The sequence below is a fragment of the Amblyomma maculatum genome, chromosome 5 (genome assembly GCF_055883805.1).
Source record: "Amblyomma maculatum isolate TAMU_Amacu chromosome 5, ASM5588380v1, whole genome shotgun sequence".
In the NCBI taxonomy this organism is placed as follows: Eukaryota; Metazoa; Arthropoda; class Arachnida; order Ixodida; family Ixodidae; genus Amblyomma; species Amblyomma maculatum.
The window spans coordinates 160,620,339-160,633,230 of NC_139348.1; the positions used below are offsets into that span (position 1 = coordinate 160,620,339).

At 48.6% G+C, this 12,892-nt stretch overlaps 1 protein-coding gene across 1 annotated transcript in view; it reads left to right on the forward strand.

Annotated features, from left to right (window-relative positions):
* Nucleotides 1-595: 595 nt before the first annotated feature.
* LOC146190132 (uncharacterized) overlaps nucleotides 596-12,892 on the forward strand; it is a 68,446-nt gene continuing 56,149 nt past the window's right edge. Inside the window, exons 1-2 of the mRNA XM_084605423.1 lie at nucleotides 596-658; nucleotides 8,708-9,034. Of these exons, the coding sequence (XP_084461549.1) occupies nucleotides 596-658; nucleotides 8,708-9,034 (390 nt within the window). The remainder of the gene's footprint in view (nucleotides 659-8,707; nucleotides 9,035-12,892) is intronic.

The window sequence follows — 12,892 nt, forward strand, 5'->3', positions numbered from 1 at the left end:
ATTATAATAATATTACCTTTATTTGGAGTCACGTAAAAATTAGTTGTGGTTTCATTCTGGTTAACCCTAGTTGAATTGCGATACCAATGGCGGAAGTTTCTTTTGCCTGCTACATTATTTCCCTATCCTGCCCTATCACTGTAAGGTGCTACATTATTGGGGACACTTAAGTTCATCCTTTAAGAGTACGACGCGAGAGCGTAAGTTACCAGTCTTCTTCTTCTTCTGCTCCTCCTCCTCCTCCTCGGCTGTTCAAGGTCAAGCGTGGCCTCCACCGTGAACTACACGACGACTCGAAGCCTGACGCAGTATTGCTATCGCAATAAAAGGTAAACGACATTGGAGGCCGGCAGCAAAAGGTGCCACGAATGACGGCTTGAGAGAGCCACGGGTCCTTTATACACACAACAAGGTCCCTGAAAAGTTGTCGCACCACCTTTTTGAATGACGTATCAAACCTTTTAACACGAGGAATCAGGGGCAGCATTCCAGACACGTGCCCATGCCGGCAACGAAGAGGCCGAAGAAGAAGATTCCTTTTCGCTCCAGGTCGGTCACGCGTTATCCGAGCTCTCGTCTCCGCAGTACTGGAACCATGCACTACCTGCCCAACCTGCGCAAGATCATCAGCGCCAGAGCCAAAAAGGCCAAGCCCAAGGTGAGCACTCAGTTTTCCACGCTCTTATGTTGGAGGCAATGCTGGGCCCCCGTCTTCTTCGACGAGATTTTTTTTTTCCACCTGAAGTCCGAGCCTTCCGAGTTGCCTGCATTACGGGCGCCGTCTACTTTTAACGCAGGCTTCGAGTTGCACGACATATCAGTTGAGCTTGTAAATATCAGTGTAGTGGGGAGGACAGAACTCACTGTAAGCGCTCACCAGAGCAGTTCCACGACGCTCGAAATTTCTGATAACCAAAAACACACCGAGCACGTATCAAAAGGTGGAGCACATGCTTTAGAATATTTGTTCGTGTGCTCTTTCACCTTTTTGAATAGTTGACGAACTCAGCTGCCAGATCAGCCAGGCCTCGATAAAGCCATGCTCTTGTTGGTTAAAATAGATGGCTCCTAGTATAGTGCAACCCTCCTGCGGTCCCGCCTCATTTTGAGCCCATCACTGCGGCCCCTCATTGACGCCCCGCCGCTGTGGCTCAGTGGCTCGCAAAGACGCAAACCGTGTCTTTCCCAACCGCAACACCCCTTTTCAGATGAGGTGATAAGAAAAGCCAGGACCCTTCGCGCTGCCAGTGCACGTTGAATTTAGACTTCCGGAGTTCTCCACGGCGGCGTGCCTCGTAGCCTGGCTAGCTTATCTTACAAACATTGGAGGCCGCTTTAGCTTCGCTGTTAAGGGTTCAACGTGATAGCGACCCATCGCTTTGAGGACGATGAATATAACGTTTTGAATCGAGCGGCGTCTCCTGCCATCTGTTGCGGCAGCGCCTTACGATCGATAAAATTTTCCATTAAGCACCTCATCGCAGGAAAGCAAAGCGGAAATGTTTTTTTTGCTGCTCGCTGATATATTACTTCCATAATTAGTTTATTTCTAATGACGCACCTAAGCATCAGCTGAGAGTCATAAGGCAATGAATACACTAGGTCCACCTTTATTCGGAGAGAAGCAATGCAGTTCTGTAGCGAAGTTTATTCGAACGCAGCTTAAAGAAAAAAGATATAACACCAGCCCTTCTCTTAACGCTCGTTAACACATCTTTCCTTGGGCTTCCACAGTAAACTGACCTGTACAATGGAATTGGTAATAGTATATCTAGTAAATCTGAGTACAATTTTCTCTTCTTCACAGAGCATAAGTAATCCATAGTGAACTCCGCGGGCAACATGCGGAAGGAAACAACTTCGTGAAAGTAGCCAGTCACTCGGCCGCACGTCAAATCGATAGTGACAACAAATTCAGGAAGCACTTTCACCAGTCGGACTTGCATTACTGTATGCTAAAATAAAAACTATTATTTTGGTCACGCAGGAAAAAGAACCTTCACACTAGATGCCTAATAACGAAATGAGAACGGCCAAGTACTCTATCACGAACTGGATGAAAACGATTAGCGCGTCTGACCCCCTCCCAAGTTGATCCCCATATGAATACCGCAAACGGGTTCATTCTCTGCACATTTGTTCGGGACATGAACGATACCTGTACGGCATACCAAACCTTGGCAATCAAAAACAAATTCCTTAAGTTGCATGCGAATAAACTTCCAGTAAATATATGGCTGCATCAGAAAGGCATATTGTACCCTGCAGCGCTAATTGCTGCATTTATAGACAGCTGGGTGGGAAGTCTACCTGGCACTCCCTGAGCCACCTGCGCCGATAAGTGTATTTGATGAACTGACGCGCATGAAGCACTTTTAATTTGTCATGTCAGCCGAAGTTAGGCTGACAGGTTTTATTGTTATCTGAACTTTTGTTTACCGGCAGTAGAGAACAAAGGTTCTGTGACGAAGTAGTTGCGTGCTCGTCTCGCGCTGCGAAGGAACCATGTTCGATTCCGCGGGTTTCCGCAAACAAATGTTTCCTTACTTTCTTCTTTTTCGCGTTACAACCACAATGCCGACACCGCCTTTTCTGCAATAAGGGGGCCCTTAAGGCTATCGCATAAAACGTTAAGCACCACAAAAATAGCCGTCAATGTCTCCCTTCACTCTGGTAATCGCAAAGAAAACAAAATTGCCGACGATTACGTTACTTTGCAATGCGAAATTTGAGCGCAGCTCATCAGCTGTTTTACCTTTTCGATAGATTCAGGCAATATTTTGAGCAAGACATGTATGTACAATTACAGAAAACTGTTGTGTTTTTCACACATATTCCTTCAAGAAACACTCCACTAACAGTTCTTGACTGTCATGAAGAGAGCTTCGTGGTCGTCCGAAGCCTTCTACTATGGCATCTCTTTCTTTCTTTTTTCACTGCCACCTTTCTCCTTTCTTTATATCTCGGTTAAGGTGTCCGTGCAGAATTGCGACAGATACTGCGCCTTTTCTTTGATGTCAACCAATTGTAAACTCCGCTGGTGCCTGCTTTACTGCGTCTGTTTCTATATGCTCTGTAGTGCGGCGTTCGAGAAAGCGCCAATGAAAGGCGCCGCATGGACGCCTGGATCCAACGCCCGGCGGGGTCAGCTTTGTGTGTGTGTGTGTGTGTGTGTGTGTGTGTGTGTGTGTGTGTGTGTGTGTGTGTGTGTGTGTGTGTGTGTGTGTGTGTGTGTGTGTGTGTGTGTGTGTGTGTGTGTGTGTGTGTGTGTGTGTGTGTGTGTGTGTGTGTGTGTGTGTGTGTGTGTGTGTGTGTGTGTGTGTGTGTGTGTGTGTGTGTGTGTGTGTGTGTGTGTGTGTGTGTGTGTGTGTGTGTGTGTGTGTGTGTGTGTGTGTGTGTGTGTGTGTGTGTGTGTGTGTGTGTGTGTGTGTGTGTGTGTGTGTGTGTGTGTGTGTGTGTGTGTGTGTGTGTGTGTGTGTGTGTGTGTGTGTGTGTGTGTGTGTGTGTGTGTGTGTGTGTGTGTGTGTGTGTGTGTGTGTGTGTGTGTGTGTGTGTGTGTGTGTGTGTGTGTGTGTGTGTGTGTGTGTGTGTGTGTGTGTGTGTGTGTGTGTGTGTGTGTGTGTGTGTGTGTGTGTGTGTGTGTGTGTGTGTGTGTGTGTGTGTGTGTGTGTGTGTGTGTGTGTGTGTGTGTGTGTGTGTGTGTGTGTGTGTGTGTGTGTGTGTGTGTGTGTGTGTGTGTGTGTGTGTGTGTGTGTGTGTGTGTGTGTGTGTGTGTGTGTGTGTGTGTGTGTGTGTGTGTGTGTGTGTGTGTGTGTGTGTGTGTGTGTGCGCGCGCGCGCGTGCGTGCGTGCGTGCGTGCGCGTGCGTGCGTGCGTGCGTGCGCGTGTGTGTGTGTGTGTGTGTGTGTGTGTGTGTGCGTGTGTGTGCGTGTGTGTGTGCGCGCGCGCGTGTGCGTGAGAGAGGGAACAACTTTTATTCCCACCAGAATGGAGGCCTCCCCGCCCCCGGCAGTAGACGGCTATTGTTGCTGAAAGATGTGTCTGAATGCAACCTAAAGGTAACGCACTCACTGAATGCAGGAAAATGATTACTGTTAAAGTAATTACTTAGTGTAACCGATGCCATACCTATCGTCACGGAAAGGTTGGTTGGTTGGTTTGTGGGGTTTAACGTCCCAAAGCGACTCAGGCTATGAGAGACGCCGTAGTGGAGGTCTCCGGAAATTTCGACCACCTGGGTGTCTGTGAACGCAGCCTAAAGGTAACATGCACTCACTGAAGGCCGGAAATAATTACGGTGAAGGCAATAGCAAAAAACAATTCTGAAAAAAAAAAAGTTACAACACAGGATTCGAACACATGTTTCAGTGACATCAGTGCTGAAATCAGTAGTGTTAATCCGTTGCGCCACAAAAACGATGAGGACAGCTGCCTTTAAATTTGTTCTTATTCATTTAGACAATATATCCACTATTTGTCGCCAGGTGACGCTGCTCAGAGGAATCACGCGCCAGAGTTCGTCTGCTCGAGGGCTCCTACGGGATATGGTTTGGTAATACGCCCCCGGCACGCAGGCCTAGAGGACGGGGGCCGGGACCTCCGCGATTAGAAGCAGACAAAGAGGCCTTGGCTCCTTGCGGCCTCTTCCGCCAGGCGGATGGCTTGCTTCTGAAGAGTTGGCTCCTCGCTCCACAGAAGGGTTTCCCAGGCTTCTCAAGTATCTTTTTTTGTCTTAGCCCCTGAGGAGCTAGCGCATTCTCCAATTACATGGTTGAGGGTCCTCTTTCCCCACATTGCTTGCATTTAAAGTCCTGTCTCTCACCTTTCTGGACGTGATAGGCCCAGACCGGGTGGATGTAATTCCCTGTCGGCAGACGCCGCCATGCGGTCGCCTATTTGTTGCTCAGACGCTTATCTGGTGCTGGCACCAGTTTTCTGCTTTGTCTATAATTTTCGACTATTTCTGTGTAATTTAATAGACATTCGTCCATGTTCTGGCAATCGGGCGGCTCCACGGTTACCAGGAAGTAAAGAGCTCGGACTAACTCGTGTGCCGCCTTGTTAACAGGAACAGATGCGTGCGCTGGAGTGCATATAAAGCTAACTTTTCTATTCAGCTGTTTTCCGGTTAGGATTCTCACCACTTCCCGTGCGATCCCGCCCTTTGGGTAATTGTAGATGGCTGTTTTGTCGTCACTAATTATGAATTTTGCTTGCGTTCCTACGCAAGCGAGCGCTATCGCAACTTCTTCAGCTGTTTCGGAGTTGCGGCTTCTGATAGTGGCTGCCGATACTGGAACGCCTCGGCCGTCGACTACCGACGCCACCGCCGCACCCGACTTCCCACTTTCCGCATCAACGTATGCAACTGTCTTGCTGACCAGTGGCTAGAAGCGCTTTTAGAGCGCAACTCTTTGGCGTCCGTTCCTGGGATTCGCGTCGGCGTCGGCGTCGGCCTCGTAACCAGCTCCGCCCCCCTTTCATCCCCCCAGCGCTAGCAGCGACCGACTGATACCGCTGGATGCCGCTGACGCCGCTAGAGAGTCAAGATAACGTGACTGCATAGAACACCGTCGCCGCCATGCAGAAAGAGGAGGGGAGGGTCCCCCCCGCATCGGCGGCGTTGTCCCTGAAACCAACTCCGCAGCTGGGGTTGACTCACTATCGGCGTCAGCAGCATCAGTCAGTCGCTGCTATCTCTTCCCTCCTCCCTTTATCGCGTTGTCCGCTTGCTGCGCGCGCTTCTGCCCCCATCGTTTGCCGCTGGGTGTACACGCCGCCCCCCTCCCCCCTGTTCCTACGAGTCTCCGGTTGTCAAAGCGCCGGCTCGAACTTAATTCCTTTCTTCGCTCCTCCTCCAATGCAACCCCTGTGCGGTGGCAATCAGAGAGCCAGATCGGTGGCGGCGGATTTGCCTCAATCTATTGAAAAGGTGAACAGCTTATTTTCTGCGCTCAAATTTCGCATTAGGAAGTAACGTAATCGTCGGTAATTTTTTTGAGTGATTCTGCTTTCTCTTGCCTCCTTTCCTCGTTGTATATGGGGTGCATGTGTCGAGGAAGAGGGGATATGGTTAGCTTATCTCGGTATATCTGTGGGATGCTCGACTTTTGTTGCATCCCTCCGTCTGTCTGCAGGCCTACCATATTTAGAATGGCTCTTCCTGTTGTTGTCTGGCTTAGCCTTTCGAGTTGCGACACTTTGACTGCTTCTGCTATTTCTTGCCACGTATTGTGTACCCCCATAGCGAGCAGCCTCTCTGTGGATGTACTCATTGGTAGGCCCAGGGCCCTCTTTATGCATCGTCTAATGAGTGCTTCTAATTTTCTTTCTTCCTCTGCTCTAAGGTTTAATTAAGGCGTAGGGTAGCTTATGCGGCTTATGACATATACCTGCATAAGTCTGATCACGCTCCTTTCTGTTAAGCCTCGGCTCTTCAATATTATTCTCCTGAATATGACTAGGACTTGTGTGGCGCAGCCTTCCAGTTTCTTTAGTATCCCGTCGTTGTATTTATTCTCTTGAATGTATAGCCCTAGGATTCATATTTGGTCAACCTTCGGTACGGACATTCCTTCCACTTTGATATCGAATTCTCCGATTTGCTGGCACCTCAACGATTTTGGGTTGTAGACTAGTAGTTCTGATTTCTGCGGTGAGCACGAAAGCCCCCTACTAGCCGCGTAGTCCACTACTGTGTCTGCCGCTGCCTGCAGTCGTCTCTCTATGCTCGCATCACTCCCCTGGTTTATCCAGAGATTGATGTTGTCCGCGTACACGCTAAATTTGAGCCCCTCAATGTTGCTCAGAGCTTTTGGGAGACCCCTCATCGCCACGTTGAAGAGGAATGGGGAGAGAACCGATCCCTGTGGTGCGCCCTTGCTTCCTATCTGCAATGTGGGAGATTCAATGTTTTGGAATTCAAATGCAGGCTGTTCCGTCTGTTAAGAAGTCTCTTATGTAGTCATATGTTTTGGATCCCACTCCAATCTCCTGGAGACCGCTGAGAATCGCCTCATGCCTAACGTTGTCCAAGGCTTTCGTTAAGTCTAGTCCCAAGATTACTTTGACGTAACTATGTCGTGTCTTTTATGTCATGTTTTAGTCGGAACATCACGTCTTTCGTGCTCAAGCCAAGTCGGAAACCAACTTTCTTGTGCGGCCACAGGTTGTTTTGCTGCATGAAACGCGTTAGTCTCGTTTGTACCACGTGCTCCATTAATTTCCCTACGCACGAGGTTAAGGAAATGGGTCTTCGGCTTTCCAGTTTTGGGGGTTTGCTCGGTTTTGGTATTAGGATTACGTTTGCCGCTTTCCATTGCTGGGGTAGCTCTCCTTTGGTCCAGATTTCGTGCATGTACTCCGTTAGGGCACTTATGGAGTCATTATCTATGTTTCTCAGGCTTTTGTTGGGGACCCCGTCGGGTCTTGGGGATGATTTGACTTTAAGTCCTAAATGTTTTGCTCTGACCTCTGCTTCTGTGATAGCCGCGTCAAATTCCTCGTTAGCGGCTCCACTGTAATCTGGGAGGGCGATTCTATTGGTGTCCCCCATATGTCATACTATATGTCATACTATAGGCGCAGTATATGTCATACTTGTTTCTGTGGACACCTGAACCGCGCCGTAAGGGAAGGGAGGTAGGTAGGAGTGAAAGGGAAAAGAGAGAAAGAAGAGCCATATAGTGGACGGCTGCGAAGTAATTTCGACCACCTGGGGATCTTTAACGTGAGCTGACATCGCACAGCACACGGACGCCTCTTCGTTTTGCCTCCATCGAAACGCAGCCGCCCCGGTCGGGATCGAACCCGGCAGTGCTACATATAATTATAATTGGTTTACAAGAAAGGAAAGACGCAGTATCTATCACACTTTCTCTGGCAAGTGCGAGTTGGGAACGTGGGATTGCAGATGTCAGGAACGCTAGACAAGGAGAACGCACCTCGCTGAATCTCGCACACATATAACCCCTCCTAACTGGAGGCGTTGACAGATCTTGCGCACAAATCTGGCGCACAACTCTAGTGCACGGGATTTCGTTGCATGAGCCTAGAAATGCTTTCGCCTTAAAATTGGTGCTTGGAAAGGAAAGGCCTCATTTTTCCTCGGCAACTCAACCTGGTCTTGAGGGACGATATAAATGAGGATGTAAAAGAAAATCAAAGTCATGGAGAGCTCCGGGTTGATTTTGACGACTTGGGAGTATTAAGCGCACGGTAGCATTTTGCCTTTTCGATTCATGGAAGAATACAAAAATGCTTGGACATGTTGAGCCACCACTGCTACCACATGCGGGCAGAGTTTAAAAAAAAAGATGGTGACAAGGAAAGGACAGGCCTTGCTTTTCCTCGTCAGATCCACCTGGTCACGAAGGTTACTAAATTTGGGCAGTGGTGCTACCATCGAGGTGCGCCATCAGCGTTGGTGGGTGTTTCTTCTCATGTGATTGTGTTTGTTGCGCCACATTTCTGGGTACTATGCAGCACCAACTTGCCCCTCAAGCTGTTATTATGTTTCATGAGTTAATGCTCGATATCCATGTTCGGCAACGTCAATTAGCTTGAAATTTTTCACAGTCGCATCGGGCTGCCCTCACGCAGTAGGGCAATTACTCGCCTGCACTCGCAACCAAGAGGGCGCATAGATGTAGAAGTGAGGTGCCTTCCTGCACTAATGGCCCATCGTGGCTTCCTATTGCGTCCCACAGCGCGTGCGGCCGCCGCAGCCCCTGGACTTCCAGGCAGAGCACAGCCGCACCTCGGCCTCCTCCTCGGCCTCCCAGCCTCCTCCAAAACCGGAAGCGGGCCCCGAACAGCATCTGCCCACGTTGGGGGATCGCGCTGCCACTGCGATGCGCAAGGCGCTGACCGATACCTTCTCCCTGTGGGCCGCCGAGTTCACCTGGCGCAAGGCTCTCTGCGGCTGCGCGGCCATGACACTGGTCGTAGTCGTGTGCGCGGCGGTGCTGATCATTGCGCGATTCCTGGAGGCTGAGCCACCGCCCTGCGACGAAGACTGCATGCGATACGTCAAGGTGCGAGCACGTCCCAATTAGAGAGGGACAGCCCTTGCGAAGCGAGTGTTGCAACTCTGTAGACCCATCGCTACTAGCGCGGAACGTCGAAGCGCTAGTTAAATCACAAGACCTTGGGCGCATAGTCTGACCACGCCGATTGTTCAGCGCCTCTAATGACCAGCCGCTACAGTCCCTTTCTGTCCTGTCGTCTTGGCTGGAACTGTACAGCCTACAGTATCAGTAAATATTTTGTAAATGTGAATATAACAAAGAGCGATGTATAAATGCTTACAAGATATGTAATTTATCCAAACCAATTATTATTAATTATAATTGGTTCACAGGAAGGGAAAGGCGCGGTATCTGTCACACTTGTAGCTGTGGACACCTGAACCGCGCCGTAAGGGAAGGGAGGATGGAGGGAGTGAAAGTGGATAGAGAGAAAGGGGAGCCGTAGTGGAGGGCTACGGAGTAATTTCGACCACCTGGGGATCTTTAACGTACGCTGACATCGCACAGCACACGGACACCTCTTCGTTTCGCCTCCATCGAAACGCAGCCGCCGAGGTCGGGTTAGAACCCGGGTACTCCGGCACAGTAGTCGGGCGTCTTACCACTGCACCACCCCGGCGGGGCTATCGATAGTGCTCAAAGCAACATAGAGGAGAAGAGGGGCGTTCGCTCGCCCAACATTCTTCTAGAAAGGGACTTCCCCCCATCATCCATGAACGGTTTACATTCAAAATTTCCGACAAACGCTTCCGTTTTAGGATTTTATTAACACAACGGATTGCGCTAGCTTTGAAACCGGTTCTGATGGGTTTTGTTTTGTGTAACATGAATTTTATTCTTGAAATTAGTTTGGTCAATGTATAATTTGAGTACAGAACCATGTCTCGAACACGACACGTGGATTCAGTTACCTCTGCTCATGAGCGTTACAGAATGCGCCAACGCTTTTAGTACAGTGTTGATTAAAATGTATACCTTTGCAAAGCTACGCAGTAAAATTTAGGTTTTATCAACATCATAATTAACCTGATCATCCACTGCACAGCAAAGGCCGCACCTATGTCTAGCCACTTAACCCGATGTAGTGCCAGCTGCGTCCATTTGATCCCCTCAAACTTCCCAACCTCATCCGCTCGCTTATCAAAATCAGAAACAAAAGATGAAAACCGGACGAGAAAAGCAAGAAATAAATAAAACAAACTTGATGTTCTGCTCTTTAAATCTAAGAAATAGTTCTAAAGTTCCTACCCAGCCTCAGAGGTGCTCGCCTCGAAATGTCCTTTATGGCTATAATCACGGTGGCTATAATACAAGCACCAAGTCCTCTAGTTGGGTGAAAGGGCAGGACCTAACAACTCGGTGGCTGCTTGTGTTGAGCTTCCTGTATTTTCCTTTCCCGGTCATTCGCTCAAATACAGCCGTTCTAGATTCTCGTGTAAAACTCCTGGTTTTAAGCGCCGCTTCGCCCCCCCCCCCCCCCAAAAAAAAAAAAAAATCAAAAAACGATGTTTGCCGCGATGAAGGAATTTGCCGTAATGAGGCGCTCGTATCTCGATCCCGTTTAGCGCTACCACCTAAATTACAAGTGTGTCGTAATGAGTAGTTCATCGCTTCTCCATTTCATGACAACTTTGGCGCTGTGACAAGCGTCCTATCACTGCGACGCGTGTCGTCTACTTCTTTGCTCCCCTGATGACAAGGTTTCGAACTCTAAAAACAGTGTTTTCCCAACTGAAATAAAGGTAATTTTTACATATGCTGTAACTAGTGTATGTTCGTTAAAAGAACAGAACGTGAAAACGGGGCATTCATATCGTCTGCTAATACGACGACGGCACGGTCAGCTGCGATGGCAACAGGCCCTAATTGGACTCGCCACCGCTTAGGTAGTGGACGAAAACGTTGGTGGACGACGGCTGTTGTGGCGCGCGTCTTTCTCTCTTCCTTTCCCTTCCTTCTCTACTTTCTCTCTTCTGTCCGCACGAGGCAGCGGAGGTGGCTCAGCTACAGAGCCAGTAGCAGGCCCGTGCATTTTCTTTTCCTTCTTCCTACAGCCACAACAACAACAACAACAACGACAACAGCTGTATTTCTTGTTGTTGTTTGATGGCTATGAGTCTCGTTTGAAATTGATTATGGAAATAGTTCAGTGCACGACAACCTTCTGATGATTCTTGACCAAGTCTCCAGAGCTATCAAAACATAGTAGGGATACTACTTGCTTTGTACGAACTGTAAGTCCAGCTATAGATGCACTGGACATGCTTGAGTACATTCAGGCACCTTATAATGACGAGGCTCTCTAAAGACGTTTTGGGAAAGTTTTTTGGAGTATTGCGTCAGATGTTCAACCTGCGGCACGGGAGGAATTTTTCTTCATCTAGTGCATCCGTGGAAGCTCAGTAGCCCTTCATTTGTCGTTCAATTGCCGCGCTTGTGTAGATGTCGGTGACTAATTACCTCCTTATGAGAAGACAGCTTTTCCTGTAACAGGAAGATTTCCGGAGAGCTCAGAGGGTACCCGTGAAAGAAGCGGCAGTGTTCTCTTAAGACTCGCCATCCAGTTAGTTCAATGGCTGAGCGTGTTTGCGAAGTATTTTACTACCAAACACCCACAAGCTAGGTAGGGCATTCTGGTGAGCAGCATCGTCCCTGTAAACTGCCACTCGATAGGCTGGACCATAATAATGTTGCGCTGGTTGGTGGTGCGCGTGCCAAAATGTCATGCATAGGTGAGCTTAGGAAAAAGGTACGGACATCATTTATCATCATCATCAAAATTTATTAACCCTTAAGGGCCTCTGTTGGGGCATTACGTAAAAAAATATGTGCAGAGCAAAGGTGAATATAAATACAAGATAACACTAAACATAAAGAAGCAAAGAATGCGCTGGTCATGAACAAGGGCTATAAACATCGCCTTAGTACCAAGAGCATCACATTCGTTGGCGAGAGGTCCGGGCAGCAGGGTAAGAACACAGTAGATAACAGAAAAGGTCAATCTTATAATAAGAAAGAAAAATGAGTTGCATGATAGCGGCGTTCGCCGTGGGATGGAGTATACCTAAGAGCAAGTTACGCCTATCGTTTAGGTACACTACGGGTAAGGTGCACTTGTGAGTGTCGGTCACCGGACTGATAGGGGTCACGCATAGTGAGGTGCATGCAGCATTGTACACTAGCGAGTAATATGTGATCCTGAGACAGCAGTCACCCCTTGGTCATTAGCGGGGTAGAAAAGGTGTAGTCGTTAACAGAAAATGAGCATAGGAAGCTCTTGCCATAGTTTACCGTCTGCTACGTACTATACGTTCGCATGCTATCTCGAACGCATATGTGGCCTTGTAATGGGCCTGCTTGTCTTGGGACGGGAAGGAGGCGGGATACTGCTATCTCCGGAGCTGCTCCTACCGGACAGGAAAATTGGTTTTCGTTATCGTATTTTACTTTTATTTGGCAGGCATTATACATTGTGAAGCTGGAATAAGAAACTGCTCGAGAGCAAGTATAGCTGAGCTGGATAGTTTATACTCAATAAGAGCGAGTTGGCGGGCTAGTTGGTTTTTCATGGCGAAGGAACAGCGCAAGGGACGGTGTCTCTGTGTCCCGTCTCTTGCGCTGTTCCTTCACCAGTTCATACTCACGTTGACTACAAAAAAAAAAAAAAAAAAAATGAGAGCAAATGGATTACAGAGATGCCATTTTGTCTCACTTAACTTCATTGCTTCTTCGAGCCGTCGGGCTCCACACAATTTACATAATGCATCACTGCTCTGTAACCTCAGCTCCAGCACACGTGCTGAAGTGTTTGCACTAGGTTAATCCTCGTGTCACGCGGATATATAGGGTTGACAGTTGGGCGAG